The 17,238-nt window shown below is 40.4% G+C and overlaps 1 protein-coding gene across 1 annotated transcript; it reads right to left on the reverse strand.

Annotated features, from left to right (window-relative positions):
• Window positions 1-15,947: 15,947 nt before the first annotated feature.
• On the reverse strand, window positions 15,948-16,859 carry LOC138786477 (olfactory receptor 10G4-like). The gene has a single exon (XM_069963465.1). It carries the CDS (start codon window positions 16,857-16,859, stop codon window positions 15,948-15,950), a length of 912 nt encoding a protein of 303 aa, XP_069819566.1.
• Between the last annotated feature and the right edge of the window lie 379 nt (window positions 16,860-17,238).

Genomic DNA, 17,238 nt, shown 5'->3' on the forward strand with positions numbered 1-17,238 from the left:
ATACATCCATTACATTAGGGAAATGGATGCAGTGTTTAAGATGTGCCATGTCCCAGAGGTACTGACATGTTTCGCCAAACATTTTACTCCATTAGGGAGCTATCGTCTAGGGAAATACTGTATCCCTTTATAAAATCCCCCTGAAGTTAAAGCGAATGTGCCATCACGTGTTTTTTTATATGAATAGACTGGCATCTCTGTCCTTTTTTTTTTTTTTTTAGAACAACAGCCCATGGCGTCAGTTTATTTCCAAGCACCAGCCCGTCATAAAGCAGTGAATGCTTGCTCGTCGGCCCCCAGCATAAGGAAACCCCTTGTTGTAGTTGTAGTTGTCACCAAGGTCTGTGGGGGGGATGATGATGGCCACTGACGGGGGGGGGGGGGGGGGGGCGGTGGGGGGGTTGCACTCTCCCGGGGCTCTTAGATGATCCGGTGTTCCGGATGCTTTTCTGATATGCACAGACTCCTATGGAGGCGTCCATGCATGAAGATCTATACCTGTTGAGCTGGTGTAGATTTTTGCCTGTTTTATGCCCGATTCGAGGAACTGACCCGGCATGAAGCACTGAAGGCGGGCCCGCTGGCCCCCAGTGTAAGGAAACACCCTCCTCTCTGTGACACGGCTCCATTAGAATCAATGGAGCTACGTCACAGAGGGGAAGGGAGATCGTCACACTGGGGGCCAGCGGGCCCGCCTTCAGTGCTTCATGCCAGGCCAGTGCTTGGGAATAAAATGGCGCTGTGCTTGGGAACCCGGCCTCAGTTCTAAAAAAGGACCCTGGCACCGGCATCCCTATGCTGGCGCCAGTCTATTCATATAAAAAAAAAACACAAAGCGATGCAACTTACTTTTTGAGAAGGAAACAAGAAAAAAGCTGTTAAGTGGAGCTGGAGAGGAGCTTGGGAGCCAAGGTTACCTACCCCTGGTGTAGTTTAACACCAGAGTAAATTCAGGAGGAAGCCCTTAATGTATGCATATGAAAGAAGACTGTCATTCATGCATTCATTCAGTGAGACCACCTTCCAGTTATTTGAAACTGCACTGACACTATATGTCACTATAATAGTGGGATCACTGGCATGGTGCTAATGGAGGGCATTGTAGCTGGAACACATAGGGAGGTAACTCTGCGGGGCATACACTTATCAGATGCTGCAAGGGCTGCAGAGATCCTGTCAGGGTGGCTACTGCTTCAGCGGCTTCACCCACACCTGTGCGCAGCGGCTGCCTCTCCTCATGGCGACTGTAAGCTCACGTTCTTCAGCCTGCGGAGGAAGGAGCGCAGCGGCCTGTGGAGCTTGAGGCTAGTACTAGAGGCTGGAGTGTGGCGGTCATGGCAGCATGGGGGGCCCAGGGGTGGGGGGTTTAGCTGTAAAAAAGATGGTTGATCGGTAGGTTAGGTTTTGGTGCTAGGGTTTTTTTCTTGCTTCAGGGGCTTCATGTTTGCTTTATAAAATGCACTGTTCCCCCCCCTCCACACACACACTTTAGGCAGAAAAAAGTGTTTCCTATAAAGTAAAAAATATGGTACATTGTACACTCAATTACATTGACTTTTAGGGCCACTTAATATGGTGGTTTTGATGGTTTCTCTACAGGGGCCCCCCTTGGCTGCTTCCTTCCCGAAGGGATATTTGGCTAGTCCTCTGTTTTGAGACTCTTAAATGAGGCTCCACCAGCTCTCCTTTTACATATTGATGTTTCCAAGGGAGCAATGCACCTAGGATTTCACTGTTTTGAGCGCTTTAACCAGCAGCCAGCAGTGTTATCTTCAGCTGGTCTCCATGAGATCAGTGATCTGTTTCTCTTATGGTTCTACTAGGCATTGCTCAAGCTAGCCAAAATCCTGTTCCACACTGATGAGGGGCAACACCCCGTAACAGCTGTCTGTGGATGGATACCCAGCCTTGGTTTTTCCCTTGTCATTACATTGACTTATAGGGCCAGTTAATATGGTGGTTTTGGTGGCTTCCCAATAGGAGCCACCCATTGGCGGGGCCCTTCCTGGAGGGATATCTGGCTTGTCATGTGTTTTGAGACTCTTCAATGAGGCTACACAGGCTCCTTTTTTTTTGCATATTCATGAACAAAAAAAAGACTCTTGCACCTAATTCAGGAAGTCACATTGTTTCCTGTCTATGACTGTGGAGACAGTTGTGGGAAGTATTTGTATGACTACATACTAGTAACATGCACACTGTGGTCCCTGAGCACAATAATACACAGCAGCATCTTCACGCTGAACTTTCGATATTACCATGTATCCCATGTTGTTTTCATTTATTGTTTGTAATTGAATTCGGCTCTTAAATGATGAAGTCATTACAATGTGTTGAAATTTTGCATATATGTTCCCAATCTGCACAAATTCTTTTCCTGGAACATGTTTTAGCCAGTAAAGAAAAGAGTCAGAAAAATCATATCCAGAGGCTTCACATGATATGACGGCAGGGCCTCCATAGACGTAACTAAGAGAGCTATGTTGACTCAGTAAGACATTGTGAACGACCTCTGGGAGCAGAAAGTTAAGGACATAATAGTGAGTTAGCAGTGGTATCAATATGTTAACTGACTTTTGCTAGATTTCATATTTTATATGTGTCTTACCCATGTAGAGGAATAGAAGGATAATAGTTACCAGAAGCCTGTTGTACATAATGATGATCCTGTAGCTCCCCTACTATATGTACATGAGGATGAGGAGTTACATTAGAGACACAGTAGCTGCACAATGTCCCTCCCCCAAATGGTTCCTCTTTCAATGTGAAATCTGAGAAAATTAATAGACTAGAACTTGTTTCCTTCCATACGCAGATTTTTTTTTCTTTAAAGTGTCACTGAAAAAACTTTTGACGTGTCATAGAGATATGTCAAAAGTTTCGATCTGCAGCGTGTCTTCTCCCTGCTCATTGTCCCGATCGGTACAGGTCTGAGCACTCAGACCCGAACCGATCAAAACTTTTGACATATCTCTATGACATGTGACATTTGACATTTTTGCAACAACAGTGACACTTTAAAAATATTTATATTTTTGTGTCCCCACATTTAGAAGGCCATCAATCCTTTAATTTCTCGAGCTTTATAGTGTCTATTTTTCACATGACCAATTATAGGTTTCACTGGCATAATTTTTGTTGGCCCGATCATTGCTGCGGTCCCGGGGGGAGGCTGGGGGGGTGATGGTTTCCGGCGGCTGGGCGTGGATGGGAGGCTGGGGCCCATTCAGGGGTGAGGGAATGTCAAGCAGCTGTTGCCAGTCTGGCAGTGGCAGCAACACGAGGCCAAGTGCCGCCATTATCAGTGAGATCTGGGGGGTGCCACTCTAGGGCTCGATCATTGCTGCGGTGCCAAGGGGAGGCTGGGGGAGTGATGGTGGATTCCGGATGAAAATAGGACAGGATCTAAAAAATCCTGACTAATTTTTCTGAATGGACACCCTTCAGGAAAAATCCTGAAAGGTGTCCTCCACTAATAAAAGCCTATGGGTCTGGAAATCCATCTGGATTTTATGATACGAAATCCGGACAGATTTTCCGGATATGTTAAGTGGGCTTTACATAGAACTAACTCAGTAAATCAGACAGAATTTGTAGTCTAACCAAATCTGTATAATGTTCCTTATGGTTCTCCTGTCAGAGGAGAAGATATCTATGTATACTTTTGTTATAGGAAGCATTCTGTATATATTATATAGTATAGTATAGTATAGGTAGTCCCCATGTAGGTACTCCCCATATAAACACCCCCCAGCAACTGCCCCACCCAGTAAAAATGATAACTAGTAGGTAATCCCTTTGTCGGTAGCCCTGTGTATATAATCCTCAGGTAGGCAGCCCCCCAGGAGTCAGCACCCTCCCACCTCCCATGTTAGTAATCTATCAGCTGCTAGTCCCCCCCACCCTTTTTATGTAGGTATCCCCCACTAGAAGTCTGCAACCAGTAGTCTTACTTACTTACCTAGTGGGTGTAATAAAAAAAAAAGAAAATAATAATAATAATAATAATAACACTGCTTCTTATGAGTATTAAGTATTGGCTGCTTGTTAAAGTAATATTTTTTTTTTCAAAAAAGTATCAGAATACCCCACTAAGGGTAAAGCCATAATGTTAATTTTGAATAGTATTATGAGTATGTAAAGAAAGAATTTCACAGTAGTACTGACAATACTTTCCTGCTGTTGATTCTGTTGTTCTTATTTGTTCATCCACATGCCGATCTTGAACACATTGTTGTTGTTTTTACTAAACCTGATGTAGTTGATATTGTATTCAAGCACACATTTAATTATACTAAAAGGTCAGCTCAATTCAAAATATTGAACGTACCAGTACCCCTTGGCAGGTAACCCCCCCCCCTTTATTTATGTACTTATATAGATGCCGAGAATAGTCATACGTTAATAGCATCAACCACACAGACTTATAAAGCAAAAGGTAAATTTGAAGGACTACGTCTTATTGTGTAATAAAACCTTCATATATTTAAAATAAAGTATTCCAGTAAGCCAGGTTCCAAGCGTGACATCATCTGTCACATGGCCAGTAGGAGGAGCTGTTGAAAATCTTGTTCTCTCCTGTCAATACTGCAGTACCCACTAGATGGCAGCCATGTGCTGCACATATAGTACCAATTGCCAGCTGTCCAGTGGAGAAATACAGGAGAAGAACTTGCTCTCCCCTGACAAAAGTGTGGTACCCAGTAGATGGTAGTAATGTGGAGCACCTATAGTAGCAATTACTGACATATTTATTGAAGTCTGCCTAGCAGTAGTTTATAAATAAAAGCTCAATAGAAAAATGTCCATTGTCTTTGTGGCTTTGCTGTATGATAATCACTACCATTTCAGCAGTGGAATTATTGCAGCTATTTAGACAGGAGACAAAATGGATTGTTGCCTTGATTTTTTTTTTTTTTTTTTACTTTCGCCTGATGAGTAATGTGCTGATGCAGCGGAACAGCAGTAATATTTACAAAGATACATATTTTGTATATAATGTATATTCTAAAGAAAAAAACATTTTATTACATTGGGTACAGTTGTCATAATTACATTTAAAAAAAAAATGTGGCCAACATAGGTGTCGGAATCAAGGGAAAGATTGATAACTTTAGTGTCAAGTATGCCTAAACAAAACACCACACCACAAAAACTACATTGCCATAAATGGGTCCTTAATATATTAAAAAATGAGTTCAACAGGGGGAGTGGGGTGAAAATGCTCACTATACCCCTAAATAAACTTCTTGATGCTGGTTTCACACATGGCAGTTTTTATGCCAAAATCCGGAAGTGGCTCCAACAGGAAAGAGAAGTACACGTCCTCTCTTTATATTTTCCATTCCATTTGAATCCACTTCTGGCTTTGGCACAAAAACTGCAGGGACAGTTTTCCAAAAGGACTGCCATGTGTGAAACCAGCATCGAGCTGGACATGTCTTTTTTCAACCGCATTAACTATGTAACTATGTAACTATGGCTTCACCCTGCCTTAAAATCTCGGAAAAACAGCAATAAAAATGCCATGGCTTTTTTATTTCTTTTTTTGCAAAAATGCCAGTGGCCAGATGTTAGCTGGAAGTCAATAGAAGATTACTGATTTGTCTTACACACGTAGTGTTTTTTTGGGGGGTGGCATTTTTCTCTCCTTTCTGGCATTTTTGAGGCTCTTTGGTACTTTTTCCAAAATGCAGCATGCTAAGGTTGAGGCGTTTTTTTCTCCGTCAAACTGTGGTGTTTTTTCTCCCGTAGACTTCAATATAATTGTTTACTTCCGGTTCCGGCTTGTATGGGATGGCAGCAGTGTGAGTGAGCTTCTCCACCCTCCGCTCATAATATCGCTTTCCGCTCTGACTCCTGACATTACCGGCCCTGCCGGACCACATCTCTGACTTCTCTAAGTGCCGAGGAGTCGGAGGCACCACTTCATTAAGCGGGGAACCAGTTATACACCTCCCCATAAGCCCTCCTTCATTTACCTCACAGCTCTGTCACAGGGACACCTAAGATGGCGCCGACACGAGGTGCTGCTGCTGAGGCACACACAGAGGAAACACATACTTCACAAACCCCAGTGCCGGACCTCTGTGACACCATAATACCAGGACTAAATATGTCTTGCAAGGCACTGGCAATTCAAGTGTCCAAGATGAAATTAAATGACATAAAATCCTCTCTTGAGGCCACTATAGTTTCCTCCCTAGCCATACAGGGAGATATAGCAACGCATACCTCACAGATTACTGAACTTCAGGAGAGAGTCAGCTTGTTAGAAGATGAAATACATTCTACAAAAATAAAACTACAACAGAATATGAATGTCACAGCTTCATTGCAAACAAAGACTGATGATCTAGAGAACCGCTCTAGGCGCAACAATTTACGTATTATAGGTTTACCTGAATCTATTCCAGCCATGCAATTACATGCTATATGTTCTCTAGAAATTCCCCAAGCCTTGGGTATCCCCGGTCACATTACTGTGGAAAGAGCGCACCGTGTGGGACCCCCACCAGCCAAACAAAAGCAAGATGCAAATAAAAAAGAACAGAAACCCAGACAAGTGATTGTCAAGTATCTGAATTATAATGATAAAAACAACATTTTACAAAGCTTTAAAAAATCTACAGTTGATGTTGCAATTCGTGGCCACAAAATCCTCATGTTTAATGACTACTCCGCAGCAGTGGTTCAAAAACGTAAAGCTTTCGCACATATGTGCTCGACATTGGTAAAAAATCAAATACGATTTGCTCTTTATCCTGCCATACTGAAAGTTTTCAAATCGGATGGTTCAGCCTCTCTTTACAGTTCTCCTGAGGAAGCCATTTCTTCCCTTAAAGATGTAAAGGGTCTCACTCCACCTATTCAAGACAAGCACAAGAGACGACGTTTGGATAGTCCTACTGACACGGTAGAAAAAATGGAATGATTATGAACTCCATCTCTATTCTGTTGGACGCTATGCTGCTCATTAAAACTGAGTATTTTTTCTCTATTTAGCCCTATATATGTTGACTAAATACTATATTAGGGACACCTTGTTACTACATTATTATTTTCTTTAGTCTAGGTAGTAATGCATTTGGTGGTCTATGTGTAAGTATGTATTTATGTATGTATATATGTATATGTGTGTGTGTGCATGTATATGTATGTATGTATATGTATAATTCCACCCTGTATGGTTTTAGGTTTAAGTACAACTTCTTTAAGTACTAATCATTACATACTGGCTCTTCCTTTTATTTTATTTTATTTATTTGCTTCCCTGTGACAACTCACACATTTCTCAGGAGGGTAGGGATGTGTATGTCTTTAATTTTAATATATACTCATTTAGTGGAGCGGAGGTTGATGTGACCTCTCCACCAGTTATTTCTTTCTCTTTATTTCTTCTCCATAATGCAGAGTTTGCGAATGCTCCGAACATTGGACAATACGAAAAAAGTGACGTCCACATCTCACTTTATTCGCTTAGTTTATATTGTTAACTGTTTTATTCTTAGGTATATCACCTTTAGTTTGTCTGAAAATGCTACATGCTATCCTCTTTTTCTGCCTGAAAGGGTTACCCACTATGTTATTGTGCTTCCAGGGTCTCTTCTTAACACCTCCTCTTCTATTAATATTGTATGAAATTAATCACTTGGAATGTTAAGGGACTACGTTCCCCATCGAAGAGGACTTCTATACTGAAACACCTTAAAGTGTCACTGTCGTGAAATTTTCAGAAACTTTGTAATTGGGTTTATTATCCGAAAAATGCATTTTTATCATGAAAAAGCAGTTTGAAGCTCTCCCCCCTGTCTTCATTGTTCTCCTATGGAGAGAGCTAAAGAAAAGACCAAAACAGGACAACAAAGAGTTAATCTACAAATCCCTCACCCGTTATCTGTTCTGACCATCACCAGTGACCTGTCTGAGCTCGGATTACAGCTGTCACCCAGCTCCGTGCCTGTAATCCTCTGTTATCTGCTTTCTGCTGCCGGCTAACTCCCTCCTTCCTCCTCCCCCCTCCCCTCTCCCTAGAACAGACAGGGGACGACTCCTGCAACAAGTCACAATTTTCAGATTTTTCAGAGTGGATGAAAAAGAGGAAGGAGGGGGGGGGGACCTGGGAAAAGGCTTTTTACATGCAGATAATGGCAGATTTGGCTAATAAACCCAATTACAAAGTTTCTTAAAATCGCCTGGACTATTGATTTCTGCAAAAAAAAAAAAAAAATACGACAGTGACTCTTTAAGAGACTTAGGGCCGATATAGTATTATTGCAAGAAACACATTTAACTGAATCGGATTATTTCAGACTCAAACGTTTTTGGGTGGGTGCAGTTTATGGTTCACCAGCTATTAACCGTAAAGGCGGGGTAGTTATTCTTACACATAAAAATTTAGCCTGTACGGTATTATCTCAATATCAAGATGATGAAGGCAGGATATGTCATCTTATTGACACTCCAGCGGGCAAATATAGCATATATAACGCTTATGGTCCCAACACTCAGAGACCTGATTTTTTTAAAAAATTGGAAAACCTCATTCTGCAAGATGACATTAATCTTAAAATAGTTGGTGGAGACCTAAATACTGTTCTTAATACAACTGAAGATAGAAAAAGAACTAAGACACCTACTGTATATACTTCATCAGATAATATTTTATCCAACTTCCTTAATTCTACCTCCCTATCTGATTCTTGGCATCATCTACACCCAGATGGTAGAGCATACTCTTTTTACTCTCACTCCCAAACGGCCTGGTCAAGAATAGACTACTGTTTAGTGTCACCGGACTCTCTTGGCAGAGTAGAAGACTCTGAAATTCATGATATAGTCATTTCGGATCACTCCCCTGTTAGTTTACAATTAAGAGATATTTTTCAGAAGGGATCCAATATTATTTGGAGATTTCCTTCTCATTTAGCTAATGATGAATCATTTATCAAACTATTTAAAAAATGGTGGTCAGACTTTTATTCTAACAATGCTCAACATACACAATCCCCAATACTTTTCTGGGAGACTGCAAAAGCAGTTCTAAGGGGCCAAATAATTTCTTATATGGCTGCCCAGAAACGTAAAGCACCTAAAAACTATCTTCAACTTTCCCAAGATCTGCGCTCTACATACACTCTTTTCCTGTCTTCCCCTACAGATGACAATAAATCTAAATGGACAGCAACTAGACAAGCTTTCAAAATTGCACAGGAAAAACTCAATGCTATATATAGAGATCAATACATATCCCGTTTATTCCGCTATGGTAATAAATCAGGGAAAATGTTAGCTAACCTTGCTAAAGGACGTAGACCTACTACACATATCCCTGCTCTCAAAGATACAGCAGGTAATGTACAAAAAGATCCTAAAGTCATATCACAACTTTTACGATTTTACCGCTCACTATATTCCAAAGATAGGCTTGATCTAGCTGCTGGTAAGAACTTTCTAGAGTCATTAACTCTACCTTCTCTTGATACACCTACTCTTGATTCTCTCAACGCCCCAGTCACATTGGAGGAAATTGCTGCCACTATCTCTACACTTAAAAATAACAAAGCTCCAGGCCCTGACGGCTATAGTGTGGAATTTTATAAATCTATGTCTTCTGTCATCTCCCCCACTCTTCTTTCTACTTTCCAAAATATTCTGACTGACCTTCACATGCTCCCCTCGGGAGATACTGCATATATCAAAATACTACATAAACAGGGGAAGGATCCGACATCTCCTAATTCGTACAGGCCAATCTCTTTAATAAATGTAGACCTAAAATTGTTGGCAAAGATTATGACCAATAGATTGGCAGACATCCTACCATCACTAATAGGCAGCCATCAAGTTGGCTTTATAAAAGGACGTTCTGGTGTCACTAATATAAGAATGGTACTAGCGGCCCAGTCTGTTGTCCAATCTGGGGGTCGTTCCAGCCACTCTCCAGGTCTGTTGGCAATTGACGCCGAAAAGGCTTTTGATAATATCAGTTGGGAGTGGCTGTACATGACCTTAACAAAATTCACAGGTCAATTCAAAGATTTTATTTCCACAATATACACATCTCCGAAAGCTAGAATTCATACCCCAGGTTTCCTTTCAGATAGCTTTCCCTTACAAAAAGGTACCAGACAGGGTTGCCCCCTATCCCCTCTATTGTTCAATTTGGCGATGGAGCCTCTTGCTAGATATCTTATTTCTTCTGACTTTTTCTCAGGCATACGAGTTGGTTCCCAAATCATCAAAGTTACATGCTTTGCTGATGATACTTTAATATTTTTAGATAACCCAGATCTACATGTTCCCGCAGTATTAGATGCCTTACAATTTTTTGGTTCCTTCTCTGGGTATAGAATCAATATACATAAAAGTCAACTTCTTTACCTAACTCCACATAAGAGGTCTACTTCGGGTCCTGCAGGGGTCTCCATCGCTAAATCCTATATTACTTATCTTGGAATCCAGATTGGCAGAACTCCCTCCTCACTATATTCCCTGAACTATCGCCCTATAATTAAGAGAATAAAACAAGATCTCCAGAGATGGGAATCTCTACCATTGTCAATTCTAGGACGTACCCAATTAATCAAAATGATGTGTTTTGGAAAACTGTTATATCAAATGCAAACAATACCCCTTTTACTCAAACATTCTGACGTTTCCCTACTCCAATCATATTTCACTAAATTTATTTGGCAATCAAAGAGAACTCGTATTGCCTATTCCACTCTCTGTCTCCCTACTTCTAAAGGTGGCGCTCAATGCCCAGATATTAGATTATATAATTTAGCCGCTCTCTTTCGCCATGCTAAAGATTGGATTATGGACACGTCATATTTCTTCAATATTTTAATTGAGAAAGCTTTAGCAGCACCTTGGCCTTTACCCACCCTGCTACATGCTAAATTACCAGAACTACCCCCAGAAATTAAGAGAAGTGTTATCTTTAAAGACACCATTGCCACATGGAAGGCGATACGAAAATTATATGGTTTACCCTTTTGCCTATCGAAAAGATTTCCTCTGTGGCATTCACCACTTTACCCACCTGACTCAGACAAATTGGACTACTCGGAGTGGCAGAGTGCACATGTTTCTTCTGTTGGGGATCTGCTGGATACTAATTCCAACACTTTCTTATCATGGGATATCGTCAGAACACGATTTAAATTGTCCTCATTTCATTTACCTCAATACGATTCTATAATTGAATTTCTTACTTCCAGAGTGCGGGACATAGCAGAAGCAGAAAGTGATATAGAATTTGATAATGTATTCCCAACACCACCGGTTCATAATTCTTTATCACATACATATGGAGAACTTAGATCACGCTCTCAAAAGAATTTATCTAGACAAATTTTTTTTCAAAAAATGGTCCTCCGTAATTTTTTCAGAGGATCTGACCCAACAAATATTGAGAGGATCTCAACTAGTGCATTCTGCCACTCCCAATGTGGTTCTACGTGAAATACATTTCCGCTTTATACACAAGGCTATATATGCCTTTAATATTACTTTTTCCAACTCCCACACTTCTCACATAAACAGTTGCCCGAAATGTTCACTTCCTAAAGCAGACTTGTTTCATTGTGCCTGGGCCTGCACGCGAGTGCAGGAATTTTGGGTCTCTGTGCGGCTCTATCTTTTGTCTACTTGGGGCCATGCCATACCACTTCTCCCTCTTAGTTATCTTTTTCATTTTATTGATATAGACTCTACTACTCCCTCTCCTAAATTACTTACTTCTAAAGGAATTCATTTAACTCTATTAGTTTCCTTGAAATGTTTATTAAGACACTGGATACTGGATACTCTACCAGACATTTCTGAGGTAATCTCCGCTCTAAAGGAGATCTTTCATTGGGAACTTTTGGATGTATTGCGCACCAAAGAAAAATCAACAAAAACATTTATGTCCAAATGGACACAATTTCTAATTCATGATTTTACTATAGAAGAGAGAGACTCTGTCATTAATCAATTTAAGGACACTGATTGGTATTGCATGGCCGCCCAAAAGGGAACTCTGGGAGCACTCCAAATATCTTAAGCTTTTCCCTTTCTCTGTTAAAGACAATTCTCTCCATTCTATTGGTAGCATATTTGAATATCTGACATCTATACCATGTTTTAAGGTGATATTGTAAATTACTGTTTTTCTACTTATGTTTTTGGTAAGACTATGTTGTATGGTATATTATAATATGTCTTTTAAGGTTATTACAAAGGCTCATTGTATCTGTATGATATTGTAAACATACAATTCTTTGTTGCCTGTAAGCGACTTTCTTTTTGAATATGTAATGAATTTTCAATACGCATGTTCAAATATTACATAAGCCACTAATAAAATATCGTTTAAAAAAAATAAAATAGAATTGTTTAGTTATTAGTCAGCATAGAGCTTAGATAGTTGTTTTAATGCAGTATAGAACTAAGTGCTGAAGCAAAATGTTTTTTGTTTTTTCCCTCACATAATTACAAACAGAAAGTTTGTAAATGAATGACAACTTTGGTTGACAGGCCAACAACGAGTGTTCTTTATCTCTCCTTTGCACCCCTCAAAAAGCTTCTCACTAGGTTAAGTGGTGATGAAGGTATTTTTAAGGTTTCACCAATAGATGTCAGTATTATGTATTTCTATGTCAAGCAAAGTTGAAGGTTCTAATAGGTTAATTTTTTCTGTGTACCAGGTGTTCTTATTGTCCAATAGGAGGTGCTCTTTCTCAGCCTATTATCTTTCTTTTTTTTTTTTTGCACACACTCATCCTCACCACTCACAGGGTAGATTACTTAGCCCCCTTTTTACTTGTTGAAGGAAGCGCACAGATCAGTCTTACCGGTAGCTTAGCGGAGACCCCGGGAGCTTAGCTTCACCCAGTTCCAGCAGAGTACAGTGCTACATTGGGTTAGGACTCCCTCGACAAAATCTTCTACTCTACTCCGCTGAAGCACCGCTGCAACTATCTCTCTACTCTACTCTACTCTACTGTTAACTCCTCAAGCACAACCAAGCAAAGCACTTAAGTTTATGCAAAGATTTATCTATTTTATCAAAGTATATTGTACTGCTAAAAGACTGCACAGTAAAGCTGTTCTATTTTTTTTTTTTTACATATTACTGGGACTCTGTCATATTTTATCCGCACCAGCACCCTTACACACTAACCACACATCTAGGGTTATTTTTCCCCTCTCTGTGGGTGGCGCTACAGATAGTTCGAGTGGGTCAGCTGCCACTCAGGACTATGTGACAAGAGCCCAAGGGACCTGTCACAACCAGATCACCGACCGACATCGTACCTGTGTGCTGGACTAGCACTGGCGTCACGACAATACTATCTTTGGCTGAGTTGTACAGCAAGACTAGTAACATCTATTAATCGGTAGTGCACACAACACATGTAGGAAGTACTGTACCACTGCGGGTGTCTAATGGTGTTTACCCTACTCCTCCCCTGCCTGTGAATCTATTTACCGCCTGGTATTGGCATCCCATTATGCCAGGAAGGAATTACCCTACAAGGACTGGATCAATAGTGTGTATTTGCTTATATTTCTTGTAGGGTATATCTCCAATTTATTTATGTTGTAAAGTGAGTTGGTGGGTAGACTTCACTGGGATACAGTACACGCTAGTTGATGAATTCAATAGTCCCTGTTTACTAACGTGCTTAGGTCCTGTTCCCCTTCTTTTCAGGTAAGATCCCTGGCTCAGGTGAGTATGGATTATGGATTGGCCTGATAGCTAGTGCTCGCTTTGGCAACCTTTAGTGTGAGGGTTAGGGAAGTGTCCAGATTGCTGGTAAACAGGATGTCCACAGGAGGTGCAGAACGATAACAGCCTCCTTGCGGAAAGATGTCCTGCTAGTGTCCTGGTTAGAAGTTGGCGTCCTAGCTTTTGTGGGCTTGCACAAAATACAATACCTTAAAACATCACTTATCAATATAAAACAGTCCATATGCACACTTATTTTTCAGCATCAATACCAAGCACATATTTTTTACCAGTGTAGGATGATCACGGCCAGAGCCGTCCCGATACACAAGGGGGGGGAGGAGGGGGGGGGAGGAGAATTATCATTGTGTGCCTCTGGCATATGCCATGGAAAAGAGGAAGATTCACCTGGGCAGGGAGAGGGGAAGAGGGTTCGCCTTTTCTTTTTATTGTCCTTTTACCATCTTTAACTGAAAAGTCAATTGAAACGCCTGAGGAGGCTCTCTATGACTGCAGGTGCAAGGAACGCATAGCACCTAGACACTAGAGTAAAGATGAAACGGTAAGAAGGAGGAATGGACGGATAAAGAAGTTTACAGAGCACCATGTTAGGTACAATGTATGTGCAAAACTGAATGAAAGCACTGAAGGTACAAAGAAAATGTGCAATGATTATATGTATTGCTGCTAAACACGAGTGGCTGTATAAATAAGAGATTTAAAGGTTCCCCTCTACCTTGAATATGAATTTGTGATCATCGTACACTGGTGATAAATCTGTGCATAGGACTGATACTGAAACCTAAATGTGGATATGGACTGTTTTTAAAGTACTGCAATAAAAGTGATGTTTTAGGGTATCTTATTCTGTCAGTGCTAAGTGATACATACAAAGAACTTAAATGGGTGGTGTCTCAAAGAATTTGGGTTTATTGGACAAATATGCCATTATCTGCATTCAAAAAGACTTTCCCCAGATCCCCCCTCCTCTCTCTCCTTCACTGCTCATTATCAGGAAATCTCGACTAGTTTACATCAGTCGAGCCCTGTCTAATCTATGGAGAGGGAAGGGGGGAGGAGGGAGGAGGGAAATAAGTCACCAGCAGAGAGCAGAAAACAAAGGATTACACAGTGGGATCTGTGTGAAAGCCGGAATGCAGAGGTCAGGGAGGTCAGTGGTGACTTCAGAGGAGATAGCCTGGTGATGTAGCTGTAAATTAACTCTTTGTTGTCCTGTTTTACTGCCTCATCTCTCTGCACCCCTCCCCTCTAAATAGAGAACCATGACGACAGGGGGGAGAGCTTCAAACTGCTTTTTCATGATAAAAATGCATTTTTTGGCTAATAAACCCAATTACAAAAAATGACAGTGACACTTTAAAATGTATTATTTGAAAGCTATAGACTTAGTAATATAGATTCACTATACTGCACTTGTCCCTGGGAATCCTTCCCCTGTGGAAAACTGCTATATACAACATTTTCTTGTTGCCAACAGCTTACTGCCATGGGGTTTCCTGTTCAGAAGCAGAAAGTATTTCATAGTATTATGTGTGCCAAAACTTTTATGCTTTTGCCTGGAGAACTCCGTGTAAACACAGATGACGCTGGAGACATGTATTTCTACTTTTACAGGAAGAATACCTGGACTAATTTAGGAAGAAAAAAAAACGGACATAGCTTTAGACTGATCCACACATCTAAGTTATGTTCCCACAACGTACTAAAGATCCGCTGTTGTTAAACAATGACCAGAATGTTCATTAACATTATTTCCGAACATTGTTTTACAACAACGTCCGTACTTTAGTGCGATCTTTAGTACGTTGTGGGAACTTAGCTCTATATTGCCATCTGTAGTTGCAGTTAAATAATACTGAAATATGTCTGTAATTTTGGGGTGAAAATAAAGCAATGTGTAACCATATATTAAAAAATATGCCATATTTTGCAAATGTTCCCACACAGAATTTCTGCTCAGTAATTCAGTCAGTATTTTGCAACCACAACCAGGAGTGGATTGAAAACTCAGAAAGGCTATGTTTATACACTGTGAAAATTAAGTGGATGGCTGTTATTTAGTGCTCTTTGTGTGTACAGCACCAGTGTAAAAGGAGCCTAAGGAAATACTGCAGGATCAGACTATATGCAAGATTCACTCACACGCTATAAAAATTTCAAGCAATGAAGAATAAAATTACAAAGAATTGTAAAATATGAAATCCTTTCAGTGCAATATTTTTTTCAGCGTTTCCTTTACCTCTTTGTTCCTCAGACTGTAGATAATGGGGTTAAGAGAAGGAGTAATCATAGTATAAAATACAGCTGCAGCCTTATCAAAGGAAGAACCTGAGTCTGGGCGCATGTAAGTGAACACACAAGGAACGTAAAATAAAGTCACCACCATAACATGAGATACACAGGTAGAAAACGCCTTGTTTCTCCCATCTGCAGTTTTGATTCTCATTACAGCAATAATGATGTGTACATAAGAAATCATGATCAGAATGAAGCAGCTAAGGGAGATGGAGGCAATGTTAACCAGTATCATAGTTTTATTCAGCGTTGTATCTGCGCATGCTAGTTTCAGTACTGGAATGATGTCGCAAAAGAAGTAATCGATTTCATTAGAATGACAGAATGGAAGGTGAAAGGTTAGCACTGTATGAGTGATAGAATGCAGAGAACCCGCTAACCAGGACCCAAATGCAAGGCACATAGACACCTTCCAGCTCATGAGGCTCCTATAGTGTAAGGGTCGGCATATAGCCGCATATCTATCATATGCCATGACCGTGTAAAGGAAACACTCAGCGCTCGCTAGAAAATGGAAACAGTATAACTGCAATACACATTGACTAAAAGGAATTGTCTTCATAGATAAAACATTTGCAAGTAATCTAGGTAAAGTCACAGAAGACAAGCAAATGTCCAACAAGGAAAGGTTAACGAGAAAGAAATACATGGGGGTATGAAGAGAGGAGGTGCCTTTAACCACTCTAATAATAAGAATATTTCCCGCCAAAGTGGAGATGTAGAGAATAGAAAGAAATAGAAACAGCGGAACTTGTAGCTCATTGATACACGGAAGTCCTTTCAGTACAAAGTCCACTAACAGAGACGAGTTCCTTCCCTCCATTTAGTCCTGCACAGCATAATCTGAGGAACTAGAAGGGCAATAAAGACGTACTGTACTTAATATTACTATTACAGGAGATCCCTGTCATACATAATGTGATATAGTTCAGAAAGGTTTGGGATGTGCTGAATATTACTATTACAAAAAGAAGATCCTTGTCATACATTATGTAATATAGTTCAGAAAAGTTGCTCTTCGAAATTCTGGAGCTATTGAAAAAAGAGGCAAAACTCTATAGTTATTATGCATCATAAACACCATAAATAATCATGGTTTACCCCTATAGCATAATCACCATAAATAGGAATAGAACCCAAATTAAGCTCAGTGTATGCTGGTTTTATAATTCTATCTCATTGCTTAGGGGAGTTTTATAGCT

The sequence above is a fragment of the Dendropsophus ebraccatus genome, chromosome 3, assembly GCF_027789765.1.
Source record: "Dendropsophus ebraccatus isolate aDenEbr1 chromosome 3, aDenEbr1.pat, whole genome shotgun sequence".
In the NCBI taxonomy this organism is placed as follows: Eukaryota; Metazoa; Chordata; class Amphibia; order Anura; family Hylidae; genus Dendropsophus; species Dendropsophus ebraccatus.

What these genes read in the sequence shown, in the direction of transcription:
- LOC138786477 (XM_069963465.1), bottom strand. Translation starts at nt 16,859, where the DNA reads ATGGAGGGAAGGAACTCGTCTCTGTTAGTGGACTTTGTACTGAAAGGA.